Source organism: Vicugna pacos, chromosome 5, assembly GCF_048564905.1.
Source record: "Vicugna pacos chromosome 5, VicPac4, whole genome shotgun sequence".
NCBI classification, from domain to species: Eukaryota; Metazoa; Chordata; class Mammalia; order Artiodactyla; family Camelidae; genus Vicugna; species Vicugna pacos.
Genome location: NC_132991.1, coordinates 90,161,697 through 90,188,995, shown reverse-complemented (window position 1 = coordinate 90,188,995; position 27,299 = coordinate 90,161,697). Strand labels below are relative to the sequence as shown.

General features: G+C 43.7%; 1 protein-coding gene across 4 annotated transcripts; it reads right to left on the bottom strand.

The window, feature by feature from the left end:
• Window positions 1-458: 458 nt before the first annotated feature.
• On the bottom strand, window positions 459-27,210 carry EIF4E2 (eukaryotic translation initiation factor 4E family member 2). 4 transcript variants are annotated; one of them, XR_012072943.1, is made up of 9 exons: window positions 26,984-27,204; window positions 20,393-20,507; window positions 19,230-19,364; window positions 15,273-15,377; window positions 13,905-14,057; window positions 13,668-13,804; window positions 8,181-11,937; window positions 6,778-6,856; window positions 459-950 (listed from the first exon to the last, which is right to left on the bottom strand). XR_012072943.1 is itself a non-coding variant. In XM_006209118.4 (8 exons), the coding sequence occupies exons 1-7, from the start codon at window positions 27,001-27,003 to the stop codon at window positions 6,811-6,813; spliced, it is 711 nt and encodes a 236-aa protein (XP_006209180.1). In that variant the 5' UTR covers window positions 27,004-27,209; the 3' UTR covers window positions 459-950; window positions 6,778-6,810. The 4 variants fall into 4 exon arrangements, 2 of the variants coding, with proteins under 2 accessions (XP_006209180.1, XP_015098909.1); XR_012072944.1 differs by lacking the exon at window positions 26,984-27,204 and adding an exon at window positions 26,492-26,747; XM_006209118.4 differs by lacking the exon at window positions 8,181-11,937 and having other exon boundaries at window positions 26,984-27,209.
• Window positions 27,211-27,299: the final 89 nt, after the last annotated feature.

Genomic DNA, 27,299 nt, shown 5'->3' with positions numbered 1-27,299 from the left:
TTTCTTCAGATGTCCCAGTTTCAGGATCATAGAATTCACCATATTAAGTGTTAACACATGGCAACAACCAGCATTTACTTCCCTTCCTCAATGAGGGGCAAGCAAGAACCCACAGAAACGGGCTGGACACACAGGCCCTCCTCATCTGGAAAAATGGTTTCAGAAACTGCCCTCAGCTCCAAATCCTGCACTTGGAACCTTCATTATAACCTAGTTCCTAACCAAATTAGGTTCTGCTGGAGTTTAATTTATAAAGTCATACCTTCTAAGCCGCCTCAGTGAAACCAGTGTGGCCCACTGGATTAAAAGTCTAAGTGCAGCAGTGCCTAAAAGGAAAGAGTCCCACAGGAGGGACACTGGAGGGCATAAGGCAGGAGACTGTACAAAACCAGTAACACATTTTCAGAAAGTGGGGGCTTGGGGGAAAAGGGGCATGAAATAAACAAACGTCCCAGTAATTTAATGGCAGAGCTAGAGAGAGCATTTATAGCTATTTCAGGACTCTGGATGCACAGACATTCATAATACTGATCACTCTCAGTCAACAGCTCTGGCGTATACATGTGGTCATGACGCCCTTCGTACAGCAGAGGAGAGCACGACAGAATGCCCGGGAGGCATCTGGACAGCACGCAGCAAAATGAAAGGCTGAATTCCCCTCACAGAACCCATTTAAAAAAAAAAAAGTTTGTCTATCACAAAGTCACGTTTTCCGTTTTTCCGCTTTATAAAGTCAGCGATGCTGGAGGGTGTCTAGCGGAATCCGTCCTCCAGGAATGAGTGCAAAAGGGGAGCACACAGCTCAGGGACGTCCCTTCAGTGAGCAGAGGGAAGGACCAGCCGAAGACCTCCCATCCATTTCGGACAAACACACACATACAGAAAAGGATTATTGCCAGCTTGTGTACTTTCACAATGTGATTTTTGTATTTCGAAAGCTTGAATTGTCCCTGAAAGAAAAAATGGGAGAAAATAGAACATTCAATACAAAGATCATCTCTAGGCAAAATACACACACACACACACAAACACACACACACACGGGAAACCTGGCCTTAGCAGCTCTCGGGCCCTCCTGACACCCCAGGACCTTCCCACTTTGCTAATCTAATGCCAACACAGCAACCTGCCTCCCAAGTCCCTTCAAACTCTTCAACTCAAATGGTTGCAATAGCAAAAGATCAGAAACAATTCAAATGCACATCAACAGGTGGTTAAGTATTAATTAATAGGGAACTAAATATTTAGGGGACTAAAAATTAATGGACACTGTGTAGCTTAAAAAAAAAGATAAAGAAGCTCTCTACTAAAATAGAAAGATCTCCAAGAGAAACTGATACACTAAGGTGCAGAACAGTGTGTATACATAGTATGCTACCTTTTGTGTAAGTAGGGGTGGGGGAAATAAGGTCATAGGTCATATTTGCCTCAGATAAGGTCATACATAATAAAATGCTGTGAGGCTACACAAGAAACCAGTAACAGCGGTAAACTGGAGTGGAGCAGTGGCAGAGGAGGGGGACACAGTGGATCCTGGATGATGGAGAAAGAGTGGGAAGGAAATCTCTTTCTTTCTCACACACACACACACACACACACAAACGTGTGCACACACACATTAAAAAAAATTGAACCAAAGACTATATTACATATTCAAATAATCAACCAACCCAAAACTCCTGGGTTCAAAACTTACAGCTGCTTACAAAAGGATTCTCCAAGAGGTGAGATCTGGAAAAAGTTAGCTGTAATTCTTAGAAGAGAAGTGTGTGTGCGTGCGCGTTTGTGTGTGTGTGTGTGTAACAGATCATAAAATGTGTTTTCTCAGTTGCCTTCTATTGGAAGCAGACAGGTTTGGCCGCTCACTAGTAACCTCTCCTGTCCCAGACTAGACATCCAATGACATCACAGCAGTTCACATCAGTATTTTAATCCCCAAATCTCAGGGCTGGAAGGGGCTTGAAAAGGTCACTGCATCTACTGCTCTGGCCCAGACTTAAACTTGTCTGAAATTTTGAGATAGAAATTCTATTAACCTGATTTTGAAATCACTACTTCTGCTTAATTTTAATGGGACATTCTAGAAGCTTTGGTTTTAACTGATCTGTCTTAAAATTGCTACAGTTGACTGGGTATCTGGCAATTGGTCCCGGGTAAATTAATACTCATGAAAGAATATGCTCAGCCCAGCCAAACAGCTGCTGGTAGCTGGCAGATTCTCCTCCATGACGGCAGCAGGCTGACAGTGACAGCCCTCACTGCACAGAGAGTAAGTGTGGACAGGTACACTGAGAGGGGCATAGGTTAACTCTGGCTGGGAAGACACTGATGTTATCTCAAGAGCCCACAGGTACTTTTTGTAACTGACATGCATGATCATGAAGCTCAATGATCAATGGCTACTGAGAATTTCAATGATTTCCATCTAATGAGTTGAAGACTGAACACAAAGAGAACTTAATGGGGGTAATTATCTACTTAAAGGGCAGTTCAAAAGGACAGACCCCCACTGAGGTGCCACAAGTAGCTAGCAAAGAATAAAATATACCTGGTCCTAAGACAGAGAAGAGCGGGCCTACCTAGGTGTGCGATTTGAGTCCCCTTAGGGACGACGTGCTGTAATACTGAGTCTGCACAGCAGAGGACACCTCTAATAACAAACAAGTGATTAGGAAGGATTGGTTTGCTCTGTTTCCCTTCTTCCCCTTTGACGCCATCCCTATCCCTGTAGATCAACTGGGTCACAAAAGTCAATCAGCAGGAAGAAGTAAGATAAGTGAATAGAAAGCAGGGGTGCAGGAAGGGAGAATCAGAATTTTCAGACTCTGGGAGAATTATCTATCTTGGAGGAAGAGATGGCAGGCAAGTATCCGGGCTCAACCTTTACAGCTGGTTAGTGATGCAAAGAAGAGAATTTTCAGGATAAGTCATCACCATTTAAGCAGGTCATCTTATCTTCTGGAAGAACTCCTGTACTGTGCTGGGGCTGGGCCAGAAACAGACTCTCTGTGGCAGGTAAACTGAAGGCTTTATAACACCTTCCCATTCAGTTAACATTCATTCTAATTCTATTGTCATAGATCTCTTCATATTCAGAAAATCTAAGAATTATTCTAAAGTTTATCTCTACAATGGAAAAGGGGAGGAACAGAGCCAGGAGAATCCAGTTGAGTTTTTCCAGAGTTTGATATTAAAAAAAACAAACCCGAAGAGAAATGAGGGTGGGCAATAGGCTCCTGGCAAGGATAGGCTGAAGCAGGCTGGTGGCAGCTGGCAGTGCTGGTCTAGTCTTTCTTTAAAAAAACTGGGTTCAGAACAGCTCGGTGCGAAATTTAGCCTGAGGAGTGTGTTAACCTCAAACCAGCTGGGAACTAACCTGCAGTGTAGATTAGGAGACAGGGAAAGGGAGAATGTAGACAGGAGGCAGCAGAGGCCACAAGCAAATTTTTGGTTGTTTTTAAAGATGAGCTTCTGTTCTTTTAAAAGCCAACTAAAATTTAGAAAATCCAGAGTGAGTTCCTGAAAGCTAGCCCCTCCAGGCACCTAGCAACATGTGGACCATTGGCAAGGTAGTTTGGTTTTGGTTTTGTTTCTTCTGTGATCCAACAGACCTTCCACAAAGAAATGATAAAATTTTTACATCCTCATCTGTGAATTTATATAAAACAAGCAACTAGGACTGAGCCCAGTATACTGATTAAAGGGGCTCTTCAGACATCAATATTTCTACTGTATCTTATTTATTCCAGGGAGTTTTACATTCCAGGGCACACGACACAGAAGCCAAAAGACCCACAATGCTACAGAAGTCAAAAGGACATTCTCTACTGTGTGACCCTTTGTTCTAAAGATGGGGCCTCAGAAATGCCCGAGCCCCATCCCAACTGGATTCCAAATTCACATTCCCAGGCATCTGGGGGGAAACTGTTGCCCAAATACTCTGAAGCAGCTTTCTAATCTGCTCTGCTTCAAAATAATCGCCTTTTTGTACTTCTAGTGAAGTGGACAAGTACAAACTTGGGAAAGAATGAGCTAAGGTAGAGGCTGGCTCCTGCAGGTGGACAACAGAGGAGCAAAGTCTTCCTTAGAAAAACGCCTCTCACTCTTGCAGCAACCTGCCACTCTGCTGGTGCCCTACCAGGGGCACCCAAGTGATATTCTGGGTCAAGGGAAAGCTGGGAGCCACCGAGGAGGAGCCCTGCCTGAGTCTGCTCTGAAGAAGGCTCTGAGGGCACTTACAAAGCAGCCTATAGGGTGAAGGACACATGGTCTTCAGGGAAGCGTTCCCTGGCTACTCAGCTGTCCAGCCCATGCCAGCTCTGGCTCCCTCTTCTCTCCCTCCCTGAACAGTAAATAAAGCTACAAGCCCTTCCTAGGTTTAGTGTGGCAAATTTCAATCTCTAATCTCCCACTGAGGGACCACACTAACTTCATTCCCCACCAATAGAGATCACTGTTTTGTGCATGCCAGCCCAGACATGTGAGGACCCAGAATCCTCCCCCAGCAGCTAACTGGGAATTCTACTGAAACCCCAGAAAGGGCAATACTTATTGATAAGGGTAATGGAGGTTAAATAAAACAGTCCTAAAATATTAGCAGCCATATGTAATGGTATAAAATATCAGATAAATTGAGGAAAAGTATTTGTGGATCAAGAATTATTTAAATAGTAGTTTTTACTTCTTCATAGATAATGACCTACTTGGAAGGGGGGAAGAAAACTGAGGGAGGATGAGAAGGCTAAAGTGTTGGGGCCTCTAAAGTGGCAGCTCACACTACCAAGTACTGTGCGCATCTTCTTGGGAAACCCATCACCTTTTTGAAGGTTGACTTACTAGAGATAAGGGGGAGGGTATAGCTCCGTGGTAGACTGCATGATCAGCATGCACAGGGTCCTAGGTTCAATCCCCAGCACCCCCATTAAAATTAAATAAATAAACCAACCAACCCAATCCCTCCCCAATCAATCAATCAATCAATCAATCACTATGAAGTCCTTTTCAGGTCTGCTAAGACAATGAAGTGAGTTGCTCTCTCTTGTTAAGGCTCTAACACTCCTCTCAGACATCCAAGTTTGTGCTTCAAGAACACCTGATGCAGGAAGCGCTCCCGTCAATCTGCCGCATAAAAGATATGTGGGGGAGGGCAGCAAAAAGAACAAAGAGACTACAAAATGGCAACAATGCAAATATATGTCTTTTCAAAGCAATTCGAAGATATTTGTCCTGGGGGATTCAGTGTTAGCTAAGGGGAGAGGGAACCATTTTAAGTTTTCTTCCATTCTGACTATTCCAATTTCATTTAAAGCCTTTTTCCCCCCCATGGAACCTAAGATGCTGTTGAATTATAAAAGTTCCCTCATTTTATGTACCTGAAGAGGTAAACACTGCCAATTAAAGTACTTTTTTTTATCACATTCGCTGTAAGCATCCCAATTTTAGGGATATTAAAAGTATTAAAAAAAAAGGAATCAGAATTAAATATAGTAATACTATCAAAACAAATCCATTATAGAACCAGGCTTCTGGAAATTTAACTTGCTGATGTATTTTGAGTATCTGCTAGTTTCTAGCCTGCAAATCAGTGTATCAGTATTAGAGCTGATACGTGTTTTTTATTCCTCCTTGTATATACTAGCAGCCATTTCAGAATTCTATATTGACAATATTTTACAAAGAAATCCTTGCAACTATAATCTTAAAAATCTAGTGTTATCATCTAAAAACTGAACTTGTAATAAAGGAATTAAACTATTTAAAGAAGAAATATGAGTGGCACGAGAGTGCAGGAATTCTGGGACTGTTTACTACTCAGGCCCCTGGCCACCCTCTTCCGTCCCTCAGTGTCATCCTCTCTCCTGGCCTATCTGAGGAATGTAGTCCTCCTTTTCTTGAAAAAGCCTCCCTTCCTTCCTGGGAGAGGGGAGTTCTGAAGCTGCTACTACAGCTGACATGTTCCGTTCCAACTTTAAAAATTCTCCATTTCCTAGGGATGGGGGTGGGGGGTAGTTGAGGTCCAGGAGCATCTCTCAGACCAGACACACGCACACACTGTCCATCTACTCCTCTCATTCAGAATAAATTTACCCAATTCCTTCTGCTAAGGAGACAGTCATGGACTTGGAGCTCTCTTAACTGAAATATAAATATTCTTACAGTGAATGCTTCTGTTCTCCCAGCCTTTGATATATCCCAGTGCCTCTCTCTGCCAGCCAACATGTGATGGTCCCACCACAATACAATCTGGCACTATGTCTCCTACACAGCCCTGACCTCTACCCCCTGTTCACTTTAACCCTGAAGTTATATCACTGTTTCCTCACAACTGACAAATACCACCAGCAAACGAGTCATCACTCTCACCTAAGCCATCCTGGGGCCTGTGGAACTGCCCTGTTAGTCACAGGACATTGCCAGATGACTTAAAAATGGCCACATCTGGGCAAAAGGATCTGTGGCACACTTATAATCATGAAATGTCAGCATCCAAAGAGAACTGAGACATCTTAGTCTGTGGAACCTCATCTTCCAAATTAGAACCAAGAGGTACAGTGAGGTTAACCAACATGCGACCCAGGGATGATGATACCTCAGCGGTTCTGGACTCAGAGTTCTTCTCTGAGACGGGGATAATCAGTCAGAGGGGAGTCCGGAGCAGGCCCCGTGCTGGCAGAGGCAAGGCTGGGGGTAAATGGGGAGAGGGCATCCCTTGGGAAGAGGCGTCCTATGGCTGAGAGGTATGTCACAAGGTTACGGAGAAGACAGACAAGGCCCTACCCTGAGTGTGAGAGACAGAGGGGGAGCGTCCGATCAGCGGCCGCTGCTGTTCACCAGGCCATGAAACTCCTCCCAGGCCCTGGCAAACCAGAGACAAAAAACACAATAGTACATTCAGATCAAAGGCTTTTTAACAAAGAGAGAACAGATAAGATCACCCCACACCCCCTTTCAGATACCCTCAAGGTCGAGTGGAGCCCACCAATACCCGCAAGCACAGCAGTGAGGTCTCCCCCCTAGACCTTCCTCTCAGCTTAGCAGGGAGGCCTGCACCTTGCAGGGGCAGCTGGCAATTCTCCTGGCCCTCACTGCTACCTCAAGGACTTGCAGAAGTCCTTCTATCCACTCCTTCAACACGTCTACTGGGGAGGCCAATGAGGTCAGAGCTAAGGTCACCCACCACCAGAGACAGCTTCAAGTCACTGGGGCGAAGGGCAGCAATTGTATTCTGCCCTGGGGACGTGAGGACAGGTAGTACAAACTATCTTTCTTCATCAGGCCTCACCCCAAGGGTAAAGGCAGGTACCCAACAGCACTATGACGTCTAAAGGTGCGATGAGGAAATTATACCACTTTATCTGCTTTCACATTTCCAACTTTCTGACCCTTCTAAACTCAGACCCCAAATCTGTATCAGGTTCCATCTGTTTCTGATAATACCCAAGTAACAATTTTTAAAAAATACCCAAGTAACTATTACCTTAAATTTCAAGTTGCATAGGTCACAGCAGTTAGAAATTTCCAGGATCAATGATTATCACAACTTTAATGCTTATTAACTTAATTTAGAAATTGGAGTTAGGAAGGGTTAAGAAATGTGACCGAGGGGTACAGAGTCTTCTGGAGTAATGCTCCACAAAGAACAGGCCCTTGGTGACTGCTGGCCAAAAAAAAAACAGGAGAAAACTTGATCTCCCATGTATCCAGAAGCCCTAACTCACCTAAAATTTTCTCAGAGTAGCTCATGTCCTACCTTTTTGTCCTAGCCACTTTTCAGCTCCCTTAGGGACAAAGTGTCAGGTAACTTTCCTGGGAATTACATATAAAATGGGTAACTTGGTGCTTCTAAATCTAAAATTCCTTATTGTCAATTATCTCATTCTTGGTTTAAAGGATAGTGACATGTTGGGGTTAATATGTTAATATGTCACCATGTTAAGCCATGCTGACAACATATTGGGTTTAATATCTTGAATGATTAACTCACTAGATTTAATATTATGGCCACATAAATATACTTCATCACCGAGCCTTCTACAAATAGCTTTTCTTCTTTTTTTAAATAGGATGGGATTAAATACAGAGACCTGGCACAACAAACTCATTCTTCCAGGCAATAGTCACACCAGTTTCATTAGCATTTCCCTCTTTTGAATAGTGGCATTTATAAGTTAATGATGTACCTCTTAGAATAAAAGGTTGACTTGCAGTTAATGGTTTCTTCAGAGTGTATCGGCAAAATACCAATACATGTGCGTTAACGGAACTCAAGGAAAATGTTAAAACTACCCAACGAGCGTTTCTTTGGCAATTCACAAGCTCAGTTTCCATGGAAAGACATCTGCTTCTCAGCTCTTTCTGGAGAGATGGTAAGGTGATGAACTTTTGAGAGTCCACGAATGATGTCAGAAGGCCGCTTCGCTCTTCACTCAAATGAAGATAAGGGGAAAGCAAAATCTGATACCTGGGCAGTGACCAGGAAACCCTCTCTAGTTCTGACAGTGAGATTTAAATTCTACTTAAGCAATTTAGGTGTCGACCAGAAATTGCATGGCTGTGTTGAAGCGTCACCTCATTTATCCTTCCGCTTCTAGAAAGGTTTATACTAGTCCAAATAGAGAAGTCCTCCTCTGTTGTCAAGAACATGCAGAAATACGGATTTCAGAGTTCCCCTCTAGTCCATTCTAGTATTAAATTGCCCCCCCCATTTTCTTCAGAAGAATCTTCTTCAAATGTTAAACTTCTACATAAAGAATCTGGGCAAAGTTATTTCAAAGACATTTCCTCACACGAATTCAGTGGAAATAAAACTGCTGGTCATAGTCATTGTACAGTAACTCATTCTCACAGGCCAATACTTGGCTAGGAGGCAAATCAATCACCTAAAGGTAGGTACAAATGTTCTAGCCATTTTCCATTTGGCATCCCAGGCATTTTAGTAATAGCAAAACTTGTTTCTTTTAAAGGTAAAGAAAGAACAAGTTCAATGTTAAAACTGTAATGTAAATGGAGTTTCTTAAAAAAATTTTTTTTAAATTACCCTGAAATTAATATAGCCTACTGGGAATTCTGAACAGATTTAAATGACAGAGTAACAGCAAGTCCTTCAATAACCACTCTTTATCAGCTCACTTACCAGAGAGCAAACTCTGAAAGCAGAGATCTCATTTTTGTGTGACTCTGCACTTGCCCAAATCCTGGTTCACAGCCTTGCACTCAGCTGGCCGTCGCACTCTCGGATGAGCTCAGCCTCCTGCTAGCCTGGGCTTTCTGTACCTTGCACATCAGCATGGGGGAGCACTTCACAAATGGAAAGCCTGGCCAGCAGTTATGCTGGTGTGATACAGTACCACCTGCTATGATTTAGCCATGGCAGGAGAAGGGATGGTTGGTCCTTGCCTACAAAGCTCCATGTCTAAATACAATGAAATCTAGACATGGTGAAGTCCCTACAACTTGATCCATTTCTCTTCTAGAATAAATGAATAGAGAAGTCACCTACCCTCAGTTCTCTCTGCAGAGGGGCCTGGCCAGTCTTCCCAACACAGTGGCCTGCCAAGTGCAGCTGGCCTTGCCTTCCTTTTCCCATTCCAGGGCAGGTGCACAACAGGACTCAACAATTATTCCAAAGAGAAATCTCCTCACAAAGGACACTGCCGCTTTATATGGCTCTGTGCCCCAAGTTTTAGCCTGGTGGTCCCATGATGCTGGGTTGCAAGTCTGGCTGTGTTGTAAGATTCCCCTCAAAGTGGAGGATACAGTGAAATCACTTGACCCCTGCAAGGACCCAAATGTCTGAAAACTCAACTAAGACTGGCCTCATTAGAAGAAGCCACACTAACACTCAGTTTAACAAGTTACCTATTTCTCAATGGGACCTGAGCACCCTTAAGGGCTAACTGTTGGCAGTAAACAGGGTATGAGGCGGTGGGCAACATCCTCTCGCAGCAAAGCAGCTCATCACGCCCTGTGCACAGCAGCGTTAGCCTCTCAGCTCACTGAGGAGTGCAGCAGGCAAAGGCCACAAGCGGTGTGATTAGGGGAAGGCTGGAAAAACCAGACAGTTGAAAGAGGACATTGCAGACTGGACGGAAACATGGCAAGGTGGAGGTCCACCTGACTGAGAAATCTAAGCCACCCCTAAAAAAAATTCCCCTCACCATTTCCAGGGGCCCTAATCTCCAGAGAACTTGGGAGAGAACAACTGTTGGCTTTTTCTTCCTTCATTTCCCTTGAATTCTCAAGTTCCACAGCTGCTGCTCCTTGGCTCAAACAAAGCCACACCTGTGGGAGAGCCACAAGGTGGAGAACAAAGCAGAACAGTTCCGGCTTCTGTTCAGATTTGGCAAGGATCGGAGGGGTCTCAAGGTCAGTTTAGTGCTTTCTGATCAACTCTTATTCTGGAAGGTAACATCAAGCTCATCCCCTGGACCAGTTATATTAACTGAAATTAAGGTCGATACACACAACATCATCGTGGAAGGCAAGAGGGAAAGGGCCATAGAAGGTAATTCTTTGACAAACGCTGAAAACACAGGCATTTCCACACACCAGCAAATCTCCCATCTTCTAGGTACTTCAACCAATTCTGGGTATGTAATAAAAAAAGCAGCAATGACACAAAACCTCAGAATGCTGAGCCCAGGGTGCTAGTCCCAATGTGTGTTCTGTGGAATCCCCGACCATGTGAAGATTTATGGTCAGTCAGGATGGTATAGCTCAGAGTGTTGCTGCCAAAACAGAACAGCACAGCCACTTGGGAAAGCTCCACATTACGCCCACAGCCACCTTCACAGATGCTCTCAGGCAACCTGGCCTGCTGTTTGCAAAAATGGTTTACTTTTGGTTTTGGTGGTGGTTCCTAAGAAAACCTAAAGTAACATGAGGCTTGCTGAAATCCTACATGCAGGTTAGGGGCCTAAGGCCAAGCTGCTGCACATACAAGCCAAGTTATAAAGCGTGTGAGGGGCTGATATGCACTACGGTCAAATGTCCTAAGGCGCAAACTCACGCAGGACGAAGACATTTCCCCATCCCAGGTCCTGACACACGACAACCCTGAGTGAGGGCTGGGAGAAATGGAAGGGCTAGAACCCTGAGACCTTGCAAGCAGGGCGAGCTCAAAGAGGAAGACGATCCGGCTCTAAGGGGAGAGCAGAAGGGAGAAGTCTGGCCAAGAGCTTGTGGCTCGAGCGGCTTTGGCAGTGAGAAAACCCTGTTAACACAAACCGAGGAAGCTACATACGTACAGCCACACACAGACGGAAGCAGGGCTTTACCTTCAAGCAAGAGATTTCTTTGAAGGAAAGGCAAGTAAACGAAGTCAGCGAAGCAAAGGCCAAGGATCCCCCTTTCCAACCTTACGGACTTTCAAGCTGAATTCTAAATCAGAAAAAACTTTGTTCTGGTCATCAGCGTTCATTAGATGGGAACTAAAATTCAAGTACTCAAAAATGGGGTCTCATTTTGAGAGCTAGATGTCACCTCATTATGTCAGACCTCAGCAGAGCTGGAACAAAATACCATGTGACGTTACACAACGGGCTTATGGAAATGAGGCTGCATTCCCCGACGGCCCTCCGTGGAGAAGTCTGTGCCATTCCTTAATATGGTGACAGTCAGTTTGAAAGGCCACTTCTTTGATGCACCATAAAGAGCAAGAGCATGAGACAAGCTAGTTTAGCACCATTTATTAAGTGATCTCAGCTGTTGTTGTAGCTGCTGCGTGTCAGCCTGTTCTTAAACATAAAATGCTCTTCCAATTCCTCTTGTCCAGGACAGAAGGATCTTCCAGGTAGCACGCCAACAGAACAAGAGGCTCCGATGATGCCAGCTTCAATGATGGTGCCATCCAGAGAGGGAGAGGGTCATGGCACATTCAACCGCGGCTTCCAGAGGTTTTGAAAAAGGAGCCTTTGGGGGCCCAGCCTGCCTGGCATTCTAGTGGAAGTGCAAAAGGTTGGCACATTGGGAGAGAAAGAGAGGGAGACGCGAGGGAAAAGTAGCATCTGGGTATCAAGGAGGGTTTTCTGGTCCCTGTAGCTGCAGGGCTGGAGTACTAGGCAGACCTCTGGATAAAGCAGCAAGCAACAGACTAAGGCAAAAAGCCCACAGGCTCTCCTAGACTCTGCAAGGACTTGTACACGTTTCTACAAAAGTTAGGAAGAACTGCTTCAGAGTATTAGAGAGGGAGAACAGTGCAGAGGGGAGAGTTGAAAAATACCCCTTTCCCTTTCCTATCCGGGTGAAAAGGTTGCTTATCGGGGGCCTGGGGGAAGGGGAAATCTGGAAACCTTGAACATGAGAGTCCCAGAAAAAGTAGGTGTGGATCTCTCCAGCCTGGACTGAGTCCAGCTGGAGGGCAGAAACTACTTGTACTCCAGAGCAAAGAATAGGGAAAATCTGCCTAGAGAAAAACAATGCTGACCCATGACTGCCAAGGCAAGCAACCAGGGCCATGGCTGCCTAGTAACTTGGTGGCTATGATGAGTCAGACCCAGCCACTGGATGCAGACCACCTCCAATGGCAGCATTCCCAGTTAAAATCTGACCCTCAGCTAATTTAAGCCAGTTCCACCCAAACATCATCTGTAAATGCAAGGGAAAAAGATCCCCAAATGGCCTGCCTGCTGAACACCATCACTGGGCTCGTTACTGGTAATGCCTTTGATAAGAACAGCATGATGATGATACCATCACTAATGATGATGAGAGTAGTAACAGCACTTGGCCCTGAAAGCACTCTCCATCTGAGGACCTTCATTAAAGACTAAATCAGCCTCCCAACAATCCTGTTAGGTAAAGCACTATTATCCCCCATTTTACAGACGGGGAAACCAAAGCAGAGTGGCAAAGAGACTTGCCAAAGATACACACTGATACTAAAGTTCAAGGAGAGAACTGCACCTCTAAGTCCTGACTCCTGGCTGGCTGGCTCTCTCTCCAGTTGTGAGACATCTAACAGCCGCTCCCCACAACATCTTCATAATAACCTGAATTTACGTGTGACACTGAATCACTGGAGGAGCAGGCCTAACCACCGACTCTCATTTGTGGATGCCTAGCTCCACTTCCCTGAGTCTCAGGTAGATGGCAGGGCTGCTTTCCCCTTTGGCATTCGTGCGCCCCTTAGAGTCTACTCTCACAAACACACTATTCTGCCTCCTCCACAATTTCAGCTCTACACACAAGAAATGCAGCCATTATTCCTGATAAGAAGTCAATTTCCCAGGACAAAGAAAACAGACTGAAGCTACTAGGTTAAAAAGACATGCAGAAGTGGGGTGAGGGGCAGACAGGCAGGACTTTACTGTTCAGTGAAATTATCTTAAAAGAACTGCGAGAAAAAGAAAAGCACTTCGTCTTTCATTTTAAGACAGTGGTTAGCAAATGAAAGACAAGACAGCCTGTGTCAATAAGCAAGCCCAGGCAGTGCAACTGGGGTTCTGCAGGAGGGCTCTCTCTCAAACACAGCGCCCCACAGTGGAGGTGGGCAGGGACCCTCACCAGCGAAGAACCGCTGCAAGTAGCCAGAAGCACTAGAGGGGAAGACTGGTCTGTCCCTTCTCCTTAAGTCAGTCTCCTGTACGACCATATGTCTCTGGGCCCAACTAAGGACCTACTTCTGCTAAACTTAGGGACATGCTCCCCCAAGCCCCCACAACACGTACTTGATGCTGTCGGTGTGGGTTTTGTATTCCATAATGGTGTTGGGAGGTAGGTTAAGCACTCGCCGAAGTGTGTCCCGGATGCGGGCTGTGGTTGCTTGGTCGCTGGCAGTCTTATTCCATATTGAAATAATGTCCTCCTACAGGAGGAACAACAGAAGGAATCATCAGAGCAAACCAGAAGCAGTGAGAATAGCAAAGGCAACCCCTGAAAGCAGACCTGCCCACGGGGTGGCTTACCTGAAACCGGACAGAGACCACAGCCCCACAGATCTCCTCCCCAACCATGAATTGTTCCCCCAACATGGCCAGGATGAGATTCTCCCAGCAACGGGATGCCAAGCCCTTCCGCAGCCGAATAATCCACTTGCCACCATTTTTATTTGCATCATCCTGTAAAAAGAAAAGTGTTAAAAGTTAAGATATGGTTTCAAAGCTCTTTTTCTTTTGCATTCAGGCAGTAAAAAGCCAAGGATCCTTTGATGCTAAGAAATCTTGTTGCCTTCCAATTATTCAACTCTACAGGAAAAATGGTGGTAGGACTAGAGAGAGAGGAAACAAGAAAAAAGAAAAACAAGGTGGGGATCCTTAGTACAAGTCACTAACAAAAAATGGCCAAACAGAACCTTTAAAAATAATCCTCTTTTCTCAGAACTACATCAAAATGAAATGTCAGATTTCAAACACAAATCATTCCTCACCTGATCTGCTAAAAAGTTTATCAAATATCACCATGTCCCAAATACAGATATGAAGCCACAGTCTCTACCCAGATCCAGTCTAGTGAAGGAGACAGACAAGAAAATTAATGACAACAGCAGTCTGACAAGTACTGCTGCAACAGAGACTTGCACAGTAAGTTCAAGAAGGACAAGACTGTAAGAAACACTCAAGAAGAGGAAAACATTTAAGCTGGGTCTGGAGGGACACAGGAGTTAGCCAGGGAAAGCAGGGGAAGGGCCCTGCAGGCATTGGGAAGAACATGCCTGTGCACAAACTGACTGTGAGCCAAGGAGATGCAGAGAGGAGTATCTAGCTACACAGAAGGATAGATTTATTTAGGGATAATGAGTGACAAGGCCTGAAAGGTAAATTAGGTACAAGATCAAGTGTGCAACAGAGAGCTGCAGAAGATTTTTAATTGGGGGGTATGTGCGACCATATTTGTCTTCTAGAAAAATGCTCTGGCATCAAAATAGAGAAGATGGATTACTGCAAAGAGATCATGGAGCTCAGGTCTGAGTCTCCAATTACTGCCTGTAAGCTTATTTTTACAAACTTTAATCATATGTATACATAGCAACATACTATACACACACACAACCAGTTCTATAGGAAGAATGGTAATTTTTTTTCAAGCCTTTAATGTTGTTAAAGTGACTTCAGTGACTAAACAATCTTCGAAAACCATCCACACAAACAATGGCATCAGTGCCCTTTCCTAGAGGTCCTGGTTCCAAGGACGTACCAAATAGTGATGTAGCTTTCAGAGATTTTAAAATACTTTTAAACTTGACGTGGCTGGGAAAAAAAAAACAACAGCCCCACCCAGTAACGACAAAAAACCCAGGCTGATTAGAAAAGCAGTCTGAGGCCTTTAGTTCTCACCTCCCACATGGGTTTAATTCCTTCTTTGAAGAGATGGAAGTCACTGTGGCCTGTCAGGTCCCCAGGACGTACCATGTGGCTGTAAAACCTCCAGAACTGCTCCACCTGCAGAGAGAAGATACCAGAGTGAAACAGATGTTTTTCCTCTTCTTTGAATGAATGTGAGGATTATTTAAGAAAAGAGCATAAACATGAAAGACACTCTACTAGAAACACTACTTTTTGGAGGGTAGATTTTCATCCGGGGCATTGTGTGGGAAGGAAGGCATGTTAGAGGAAAGCAAATTGTATATTTTGATAAAAGAATCATGTAATACTGTTGATACAGGAGTAAACTCTTTAGGTGAGAAACACTATCCTCAGCTAGGAGCCCTAGCTGGTGAACGTCAATACAAACCCTCCCGCGGAAGCTGCAGGGCAGTCGCCACACACTGTGAGAGGACCTTGTTTTACACAATAAAAACCATTTAGTCTTGAGGTATATTAAGTGCTACACAACCTCAGCCTGAATGTATTTTTTTTAGAACAAAATCACTTAAGAAAATACAGTATTATTAACTACGTTAATTAACCAGTCACTCTGCCCATGACTTATTCATAACTGCAAGTCTGATCACTTCTTGATTAAAGATGTTTACTAACAAATACAGCAGTAGCTACAATGAAATACATTTTATTTTATTTAGCTACTGAGCACTAAGTGACAGAATCAGGCACATGCTCTACTCTATACCAGGGTGCCCTTGCTAAGGCCAGGACAGTCCAAAACCAAGCAGGACATGGCTTCTCTCACTTAGGGTTTAAGTCCCTCTTCTTGGCTAGAAATTTTGTTTCTCTTAGCTCCTTCTTCACAGTCCTGTTAGAAAATTAGATATTTCTCTATTCTACACATATTTCTCTACCAAATGTATTCTTATTTATAGTCATCATGTTGTTCCTGTTTCTCTCACTAGTAACTTGACAGGAGAGATTACATCCCTATTCTCTGCAGTTCACAGAGAACACCTACAAAGTACTGGCCAGTGAAGAGGCACACTTTAAGAAGAAAAAGAAAATGTGGAACAGCCTAAAGAAACAGTTGGTATTTGCCAACACCCTGCTGAGGGGGCTCTAAATAAATACACAGCAAGATTCTACAACGTGCACCTCAAAATGGGAACTGAGTAGATACTCCTAGATCTGGACAGACCTCACACTGTATGAAATGGCTGTCCTTTTCTTTCCTCTAGAGAACAGAAACATGGAAAATGTCTCATGTTACAAAGTCAGGAATGAACACCACTCCTAGGACTTCAGTGCAGTGTTTCATCTCAGCAATAGCTATGCTTAATTGTACATGGAGATTCAGAACAGTGACTGGTCATGTGCACATGGCGAGCAACAATCTTTCCCCACCCTAACATAGTGGAAAGAAATGAAGTGCGTCTACTAGAAGCTGTGGCTTGTGAATCAGGACTTGAGGTGGGTGGCAGGGACAAAGTACATCAATCATCACCAACCCCCTAATCAAGCATTGCTTTATTAACAGTTTGATCTCTACCAATCTTTGAGCCATCCCATACATTCTTAGAGCCAGAATCTCATATCCAAACGACAAGAGAGATGAAGCAATAAGTAGCTTGAGAAATATTATTAAACTTTGATTTTTTTACCCCTTCTCTCTAGGCAATTTTCATTTTTGAAACTCCCAACTGAAACCAAAAGGTGAAAGAAATATTTAGACTCAGAATACAAGATGTAGAAAAGACCTCAGAAATCATCTCAACTACCTTCTTCATTTTCAAATTGAGAAAACAGTTTCAGAACTTGCCCTGGGCCACAAAGTCAAGCACCAGAATGGATGAGACAGACCTGTGATCCCCAAGTCCAATGCCCTTTCCACTTCAAGACATGGCCTTCTTAGTCACTTTTCAAGAACTTTGAAATGTCAAATACTAGGATTGAGCACCACTGGGAAATACTGCTTTGGCATTAATGAAGGGTTTCACAATGTAATTATCTCCGTGTGAGGAATTTAATATTGTGAGACATTTCCTAATGCCCCGAATTACATGACAGCGGTGAGTACTGAAGCAGCATTATCCCAAGATGATGCTGATGACAAACTGTTCAACTCAACATAAAGGCCCAAAGAAAACAAAAACTTTCCTTGCACAAGTTGGGTAAATTCATGCATGCTTTTCTTAAGAGGAAAAGAAAATGCTAGAAATATTTATAATCATCCCAAAATAACTGAACAAATCCTGAATGAAAACTTACTCCCCAGTTCAGCTCCTTCTTTGATTCTGAGTGCCTAACCAGCTGCTCATAACATAATGGCTGTCCTTTTACCTGCAACGTCTAGCCAGTAACCAAAATTTTTGTGGATTCAGGAATGTTAAGACTTCATGGATATTTTTTTAAAGTTTAATTCTACTGTTCTCTCTGCCAAGAATTCCTTCCTCTTCTTAGCACCTGTTTAAATTCTTTTAATTCAATCTTCAACCCATCTCCTCTCAAAGAGGCTTTCTCCAAGTTGAAATTAATTCCTTTCCTCTGAACTCCAAGATCACTCTAGCCATGCCTTCCTTATATAGCACCATCCATTGCCCCTCTGTGTTAGAAATTCCTGGGCAGGTCTTATTTCCCCAAGGGCAAGGTTTTAATTCATTTTGGAACCCTATTAGTTCCTTGAATTCATTCAACAAACATTGCTTGAATCAAGTATGTACCAGTGCACAGGCTATTTTGAATAATTCAAAAAAGCCTACATTTACCAGTGATAAGGGAGCACAGGCCAACTAAAACAAAATCTTTGCTTTTTGCTGAAACTTAATCAACTCAGCACAGTAATCAGATAATCTGATTACCAGTTATATTTGTATATCTAATTAATAAACAAACAGATGTATAAATAGAGCTTGTCTAGTAAACAAACATTTAAAAAAACTGGAGCCTCTTGGAATGCATTTTAGCATATGAAAGTGTGACAGAACACGGGCTTTGGAAGGTGTTTTTTTTACAGCCTACCCAACCTGAGTTTCAATACTAGTTCTTCTACTTAATCAAGTAAATTGCAACTTACTTGAGACTTCAGATCAGATACTTAGCCCAAATCTCATTCACCTCATTTGTAAATACAAATAGTATCACTGACTTGATAGAGCCATCATAACAACTGAAGTGAATTACATAAAGTGTCTATTACTGTGTCCTTCCTCTTTATTAATTTATTGTAAAATTTACTGTCTATTATAGTTTCCTTTTCCAGTGTCTGCATTTTAAACAGGACAAACACCTCAATAATTTCAAGAAAAAAACAAATCCTGCATTTGATTCTGCCCAGAGATTGACTGGACAGCATACAGGAAGTACACAGTCACCTTTACTGAACGAGACTGACTTTAGTTGCACACAGCTTTTCAGAGTACACAAACCAGCTACCTGTGAGGGAGATAAGAGTGTGGGCTCTCTATACTGACAGTACCCACAAAAAAAGTTAGAGATTTTGTTTCTTTCTGAACATAGAAAAAAAGATGCTACTTTATGCATAATCACTAACATATCCAAAACCCTAATAGGAGGTTATTAAACAAAAACTTTAGAATTTTACTCTGACTTTACTGCCAAGCTTCATGAGAACAGACATCATGCACTATAAAATTCTGTATCTCCCATGACACTTTGAGCATAGTAAGAACTAAATAAGTATCTACTTAAACAAATCTGTGTTTTTATATCATCCCCTTCTGATCAATTCCACAATTCACACACTTGTTGATATCAACATATATTGCGTACAGATGTGTAATGAGAAATCTAAGAATGAAGCAATTTGACTTCAGAGACTTCAGTCAGTCAACTAAGGAAACCAGTATCCTAAGTAGGTTACCAAAAGGGTAAATAAACACAGTGATGTAAATATAGGCATGAATGTACAATCACGGCTCACACTACATTAAGCCACTAAATACTCACAGAGGCAAAGGTGCCAATCTGTTTGATATTCTGTTCGTAGCTCTGTGAGCTGGTGGGACGGCCGGGGGTTCTCCTGGAATACCAGAAAGTGTAGTTATACTGCAGGGGGTGCTCTGCTGGCCCAGGGACAACAGCCTGTGAATTAAAGAAGGTGGGTTAACCTGGGCATTTTTCACATGCTCTGAGACTGAGAAAACATTTTACACTGTCACCACTCACAACCTCCACAATTAAAAAGGATGCATCCTCAATTACTGCAATGTGCTCAAGATTCTGCTTACATCGTGTATTTCTTTAGTGGTTAACTGACTGTAAGTTCCTGTAACATTTTCTCTGTGTTCTCAAAGCTTTTGTAACTTTCTACTTCCTACCATAGGTATTTATTTTTGTATCTTAGCATATTCCCAGGCCAAGTTCGGCCTCCTCTATGGCACTCTCATCACTGGCCAAGTGACCTTGGGCAGGCTGCTTAACCTGTTTGTGCCTCAGCTGCTTATCTGCAAAATGGGGGAAATAATAATAACCACCCTCATGGGGTTGCTGAGAGGATCAAATTAATTAATAGCTGTAAAGTGCTCACATGGTGTCTGGCACACAGTAAGTGCTCAATAAAAGACAGCTACTAGTATTACTGGCACTGTAAGCGCCTTGATCCATGGTCTTATCCAGCTTTGAGTCCTCTTAGCACACAAAACGCTTACATTTGGAAAGTACTTGATATTGTGGGGCAAATGAATTAATGATTGCTTTAATATTTCAAGAAAGAAATTGACCCATCTATATCAGATTCTCTAATTTTTTTCTTTTCCAAGTCACTTTCAGCTCAGAGTAGTACTTAGTCTTCTAAGTGATGTGCAGGACTTGAAATACTGAGCAGCAGCTTATGAAGCAGCTAACAGCCTTAAACTCCAGGGTTAATCTCCATTACTTCAAGCTTGGAGAATACCAGAGAGTGAGGCAGCATCTCAAGATCATGTTTCAAGGGAAATGTTCTAAGTCCCAAAATGAACTTCAGTGATTCAATAATCTTTTCTGAGAACAAATCATATATTACAAAACAGAGTGCTATTAAGTTAATCTGGCATCTTCCAGATAAACAGATTTCACAAGATAACCAAGTCTCAAGTCCAAAAGCAACTACGTCTCTACAGCACAAAACTCACCTTCCTTTTGCTGCTGCTCTGACTCTTGTCGCGTTCCGTTTTTTCCTTCTCACCATCTTTCTGTGTGCTGTTTTCTTCATTCTGATCATGGTCCCCACTGTCATCATCTTTCAATCTAAATGAGAAGGCAAAACAATGTTATCCCATGACTGAGCTGATTCTTGCTTATCTAACAAAGCCACCAGGTCAAATGAACTACCATGGAACCAACCTGAAGTCACTTAAGATACAGGCAATGGGATGCACATGAGACAGGACAAGGGAATGCAGAAAGGCAACTAGGAGTCAACAAAAACGAAATGCTTATCAGCTAACCTGTAAATTCCAGAAAGCACAGTCTTCTAGTTTTCTAAAAGGCTGCACAAAGAAGCTGAGGTACTGTGGTAGAGTGCATGCTTAGCATGCACAAGGTCCTGGGTCCAATCCCCAGTACCTCTATCAAAAATAAATAAATAAATAAACCTAATAGCCACCCTCTACCCCAAAAGAAGCAAGAGGGTAAACAGTGTAAGAGATTGCTTTACCAAAAATAGTCAACAATGAAAAAATTTTCTGGATTAAATAACCACTCTGGCATTTCAAAATGAAGTTTAAAAAGTTTCTTGCCACTTCTAATCATCTTTCCTACCCTTCCCCACTGCTACTGCTTTAGTTTGGACCCTCCTCTCCTGTCATCTCAATTACATTACAATAAATTCCTATCCAGTCTCCCTGACACAAATCATCTCCAGGCTCTGTTGTCCTCCACATTGCCACCAGCTCTATCTTACTAAATGCAAATCTAATCTTTTAACTCCCCTGCTTAAACCTCTCAACTGTCCCTTGCCCTTTGATGTCCGCCATGAAGGATAAAGTACAATGCAATGTAAGATTCTCTAGAATCTGACTCCGGTCAATCTGGCATCCTCTTTGCTCCCTCAACCTCCCAAAGCAACCTACAGTTCCACATCTGTGCTATCTGCAAAGTTGCCCCTCAGTCCAAGGCACCATTCCTCCCATATCTATCTTTCTTTCTAGATGGAGGGGGCTCTTAGAACACTGTTATTAATCTTTGCATCTTCAGCACGTAGGACAAGAAGATGCTGCCCTAACATGTAGCACAAGTAGATGCTGCATCAGTGTTAAACAAAAAGAAAAGAAAGAAAAGGAAGGAATGCTTTCTTGCCTTTTTAATACAGTCAAATGTACTTTATGTGCCAAGCTTTTAGGAGCAGTGAAACCACTCTAAGTGTTGTATATTGGTTTGCTATGATTTCAAATCCACTTATGACTTATATGAAGATAATTTAATACACTTGTTTATGACAAAGACCAAAAAGAAGCTGCTTTTAGAAGTAAAACTGTTTTGCTATAGAATGAAATGTGTCAGGACGTCACCTCGTCTGCTGCCTCTGACAGGCGCTAGCAGCTCAGCTGCAGAGTGGCCCCCCTGGGAGCTCATCATCAATAAAAACAGACAAAGAAGGAACTATGGTGAGGGGACAGACTACAAACACAGAGGGTTTGTGAGGAATATCCAAGTTTCTGTCCGGGTAAAGCCACCCTTGGCTGATCTTGCTCTCTGAATATCTTGGGACACTTGCTCCTCCAGCAGTGGCCAAGGCGACTCTTTGGTTGGAACTGGTGTTAAACCGTGCAGCAGTCTCAGGAAGAGAAGGGACATTAGCTCCTGCTGTGGTAATGGTGATCTTTTTAGCAGTGGCGACAAACCTTGTATGCAGCAGCCCCCATAAAGATCAGCCCCCCCGTCAACACCAGTGCTGTAGGTCCCTAACAACAAGGGACTATTAATTTTGAGCTGGCAGCTGGACCTGAGCTCTTGGTTGGCAAAGCCTTCTTATCCTAGTACCAATTCATACAAAGGTACACCCTGAACTAAATTTAGACTTTACTCCTTTTATCTCTTCTTGCCTGGAACAGTCGGTCTGAAGTATGTTATGTTATTTCTTTATTGGCTTAATAAGGGACATCTGCATTGCTACTGGTTTATGAAATTACTGCAATTCTCACGGTGAATCTGTGTGAAATAAACTACTGGCAAGGACAATTTCAGTCTCTGAGCCTAACTTGCCACCCTTCAAAACAAAATACTAAGGCTTTCAGGTATACCTGAAGTTCACTGGATTCAGACAAAAAGATAAATGGAAGGTGAATTCACCAAGATAGTAAGAATGCTGTTTAGCTTAGAGCTGGACCATTAACTTATCATGGGTCTTTCCTGAAATCACCTTTCTAGCCCTATCCAGTCACGTGAAATTCAGCAATTCTTAAGAAAGGTACTAGAAATGGTCAAACTAAAACTCAGATACAGGAATACCTTGGGGTTATTGTGGGTTTGGTTCCATGTCACTGCAATAAAGTAAATATCACAATAAAACCAGTCACATTTTTTTTTGGATTTCCCAGTGCATATGTTTAAACTATACTGTATGCTATTAAGAGTGCAATAGCATTACGTCTTAAAAAAAGTAAGTATTTTAATTAAAAAATACTTTACTGCTAAAAAATGTTAACCATTATTTGACACACAGGGTTGCCATAAACTTTCAATTTCTTTAAAAAATAAAAAAAGCAGTATCTGTACAGCTCAGTCAAATGCAGTCTGCCCGTATTACAGATTAGAAACATGTTGCAAAGAATTTTGTACTTTGTTTTCTTGCCCAGGAATCCCTAGTGCCTACCACATTAAAAGCACTCAAATGTTAGGATGGATGAGTGCAGCATGTGCTGAGGTGTCTGTTCTGCCCGCCTCACAGCCCTAGCTGTAAGATTCACTCCTGAGGTCGTGCACTGTCCCCATTCCCACCCTGGCCAAGACATTACTACGAAGGGCCCAAAGTGGCCTATGCCTCAAGGCCTTGCTCAAAATTATAAGCAGATTCCTCCCTCAGCTTTTCATCCAGGAGATGAAAGATCACACAGATTCAGGAGCTGGGGTGGTCAGCTGTACGAGTCTCATACAAGAAAAGCCACGAGGGAATAAAGACATTAAGCAAAAGCAAAGGAAGCCAGGAGGGGCAAAGCGAATGGAGCAGATGAACAGAGTGGAGAGGACAATGGTTTTGTTTGTGATGCTGATATCGCATTGGCTTAGTTCAGCCTTCCTGGACCTCTGAGAGACTTAACGGTACTTACGCTACTCCTTTCCCTTTATTAAATTTGAGGTGGTGTGGTTTCCTTTTCAAGAGGTGCCTGTCTAGCATGTAAGCCCCACAACATTTACAAGCATACTGTATCAGATACTACAGAATGCCAGAGTCAGGCCTCAGCATGGTACAACAGACTCCTTTCCCTTCGGTGGTATCAACCTACTTGCAGTCCTCAACCTCCCCCCTCTGTTGCGTTCATCACATGCTCTCCTCAGAGAGCCCCTCTTCCCCTACTTAACCTGTCCTTTAGGACTCAGACTAAGGGCCACGTTCTCTTCTTGAAAATATTTCCTAATCTCTCTCTAAGCTGAGTCGGGATCCCCTCTTCTGAACACTCCCATATAAATGTTTGTATTTGTCCCAGCTATACTGTCATGACTAGTTTCTTGTTTCCTGATTACGAACATCTCATGAGTTTTTCTATTGCTTAGACCCAAGACAGCTCCTAATTCTCTTCTTTAGGGCATACCCCAAGGACTCAAACCATCTCTCTCTCCTCAGCTCCCAATCCCCCACTATATCCTTCAGGGTCTGTTCCCTTCAATGTTGGCTGAAGAGGGGCACAGTCATCCCAGCATCTCACATTCTGCTAGTCCCAAGAAAAGCATGTAAGTTCCTTTTTTAGTGCTCTTGCTGCTAATCACTGCTAGGAAACAGAAAAAGAATAACAAAAATATTCATGTCAGAGAATAAACAACGCTACTGTGATTCCTGGACCACACCTCCCGACTTCTTCTAAGATAGTAAATGGAAACCCTAATGGACATTCATCTGATGCTGTTATTTCTTGAGGGTGGAGCTAACCAACCACTCTGCTCTCTGAGCATACACTTAAGGCAAGTCATCTGCATCCTATATTTCAGAGGCTACTCCTCCCAGCCTGAAGCTGGATTTGAGCAAAGATATAATCTACAGAAAAATCAGTGCTCCATAGACTCAGGCAGGCAATTAGCATCTGAGGCTGTCCAGACTATGGCACCTAATTAGATCACCAAGCTTCTGCCCAGGTATGTCCTCATACTTCCTGACTAGACAATACACTGTAGGTAGGAACTTGGTATAATTCATCTTTACATGTTCAGCATCAGGCAGTGGCAGAAAACAAACACGTTTAATGAATGGATCTCTAAAATCAAAGCAATACAAGGCACAGTAGGATGAGTGACAAATAAGTGGTTCAGACAGTAGTTAAGAATGGGCCAAAAGCTAACAGAGAGAGAATAAGGACAAAGTCAAGTATGGCATCTAGATTTGAAAACCAAGCTCAATATGTAGGGACTACAGTACCGTGAAAGCATCTTAAGGTTTTATATCCGAACAGGATCAATGGCACTGGGAGCTAAAGACTTGATTGGGGGGGGGGGGTAACAATTAGGTTACATTCACAGAAAACCACACAGAAAAGGAGACTAGAGATCCCCTTAAATCTGAGCCCATCAGATTAGACTACAGTACTCAACTCCAGGCACTGGACTTTTAGAACTCTGGCAAACTGGAACACATCCTTAGAAGCCATGTGGTGAAGAGTGCAGAGGCTGAATATGCAGCAGTGGTCTAAAAACTGCACACTTTTTTTGAATGAAAAACAAAAACAACAAAAACAAAACTGGGGGGAAAACAAAACTGGGGGGAAGTGCTGTCTCCAATCACTAATTTCAAATGAAAGCCAGCTTTGTTTTTTTCCTAGTTAGAAGACGTGTTTAAAAAAATCTGGCTCAATATAATAAATAGTTAATAATTAGAACTAATTAAAAATGACCCAGGTTAGTTTTTGTCAAGATGTGCTTGAACAAACATTAAATAACAAACCTGGGTTAGAATCCCACCATATGGCCATTCTTGTTGTTGTGGGCAAGTTATTTAATCTCAGAGTCTCATTTTCCTCATTTCTAAAAGGAGGTAACAAGATCCCCTTTACAGGCTTGTTAGAAGTATAAATAATAAATGAAAAATACCAAAATGCCTGTGGAAGCCATTATTGCCGTTCTTAAATTAGCTTACTCCAGGCCTCCCAATGATTTGGTTGGGACTGGGCCAGAGAGCCCATAAAATGCCTTCTTAAAATGAAATTTTTATTTCTTCAATTCAGTGGAGAAGGGCTGTAAGGCTGGCAGAAAACTCCACTGAGGCTGGACTTAGATCTGGAGCTAAGAGTTGCAGGGCTTATGATGATGGGGGGGTGGGGGTGGCGTTAGTATAGGGATGGCCCAGCTATGCAGCAGGCCGCAGAAGCGCTCTCCCAAAGATTTTTTTCAACTAGCAAAGCCCTCTCAGCCACCAGGAAACATTCCTGAGGAGCTGTCTGGAGTGTCGGAATCCAGGACTTCTGAATTTGCACACCAGCACTCACTGTACAGGAAAAGCCCCAATTTCCCATCAGAAACAGTGGGTCACAACCTAAACTAAAAGTAATTCTATTTTACATTTATATCTCACTATTTATCAATTTACAAAGTACCTTTAAGCACTGTTGAACATGATTTGATCCTTATCACACCAGTGTGGCAGCAGGGCCCTAGCCACTAACTGGGTTTGGGTAACAGTGGCTCAGAGACTGGGTAACTTTTCTGCTATCAAATAACTGTTAACTGGTGGGTGGGTCTGGGACTGGAAATCTAGGTCTTCAGAAGACAGATTTACTGGACTACTAGGTGAAAGCTAAGAACATAATCTACCTTCAGATACAATCGCTGGAGGGAAATATGCAAACACTTAGCATTTCCATTCTGCATCTCCAAATAGATGCTGTAACTAGAAATCAGGGTACATACAGAATCGCAGAAGGGGACAGTAACAAGAAACTTGGGCAAGATACTGAGCATCTCTTGGAGAGTGTGTTGGAAGAGGGGAAAAGGAGGGGGAGGAGAAAGGAAGTAGGAAGGAGTCTCAGAAAGACGATGAGAATTCCGTAACTGAGCAGCCACAGCGCTGAGCGCGGCAGCCACATTACCTCATTGCATCTTCGCAACCGTACGACACGAACTGTTACAGTCCCCACTTTGCAGATGAGAAAACTCAGACAGAGAAGAGAGGTGAGTTGCCTAGGCCAGAGTCTGTGAGGAGAGCTGGATTCAGAGGCAGGGCGGCCAGGCTGCGGAAACACCCAAACCGCCGAAGTCTCCGCCTCTCCACGCCACTGGCAACCCGCACCCGCCCGGTCGGGGCGTCGGCAAATCTCCTTCCGGGAGGTACGGCCACCTCCTCTCCCCCGAACCCCCACTTCGTCCTCGGTCCTCACGACCCTGGGGTCCCAGAGACCCCCTGCATCCCACCTCCCCAACTCCCTCCTCCCCGCCAGCCGCCCAGGCCAGGCCGGCCCGTAGCCCGAGCCCGGCAGGGAAGCCGGTGCCGCACAATTTGCGCCGCCGGCCGTCCTGGCGGGGGCGGGCGCGGGGAACGGTTGGGGGAAGGGGCCCCGGGGGGCCGGCCACGAGCCACTCACGCGTCGAACTTGTTGTTCATCCTCTCGCTGCCGCCGTAGCCACTGCCTCACGGAGTGACTTCCGCTCCTCCGGTCCCTCCGCCTAGGGTCCGGCCACTTCCGGTTGTGCGGGACGCAGCGGAACGTCGGCGCGCTGCCCCGGTAGGGAACGGGTATCCCGGGACACCAAATCTGGGCGGCTTCGCGGACGCGCTCGGCTTTAGCTCATTCGCCGGCGGAGGGTCTCAGCTTTATTCCAGTTCCAATCCCTGTCCCTGTCTGCCGCCTCCCCGTCCGCCCAACCGCCCTGCCCAGGGAGCGCATCCTGACCCCCTCC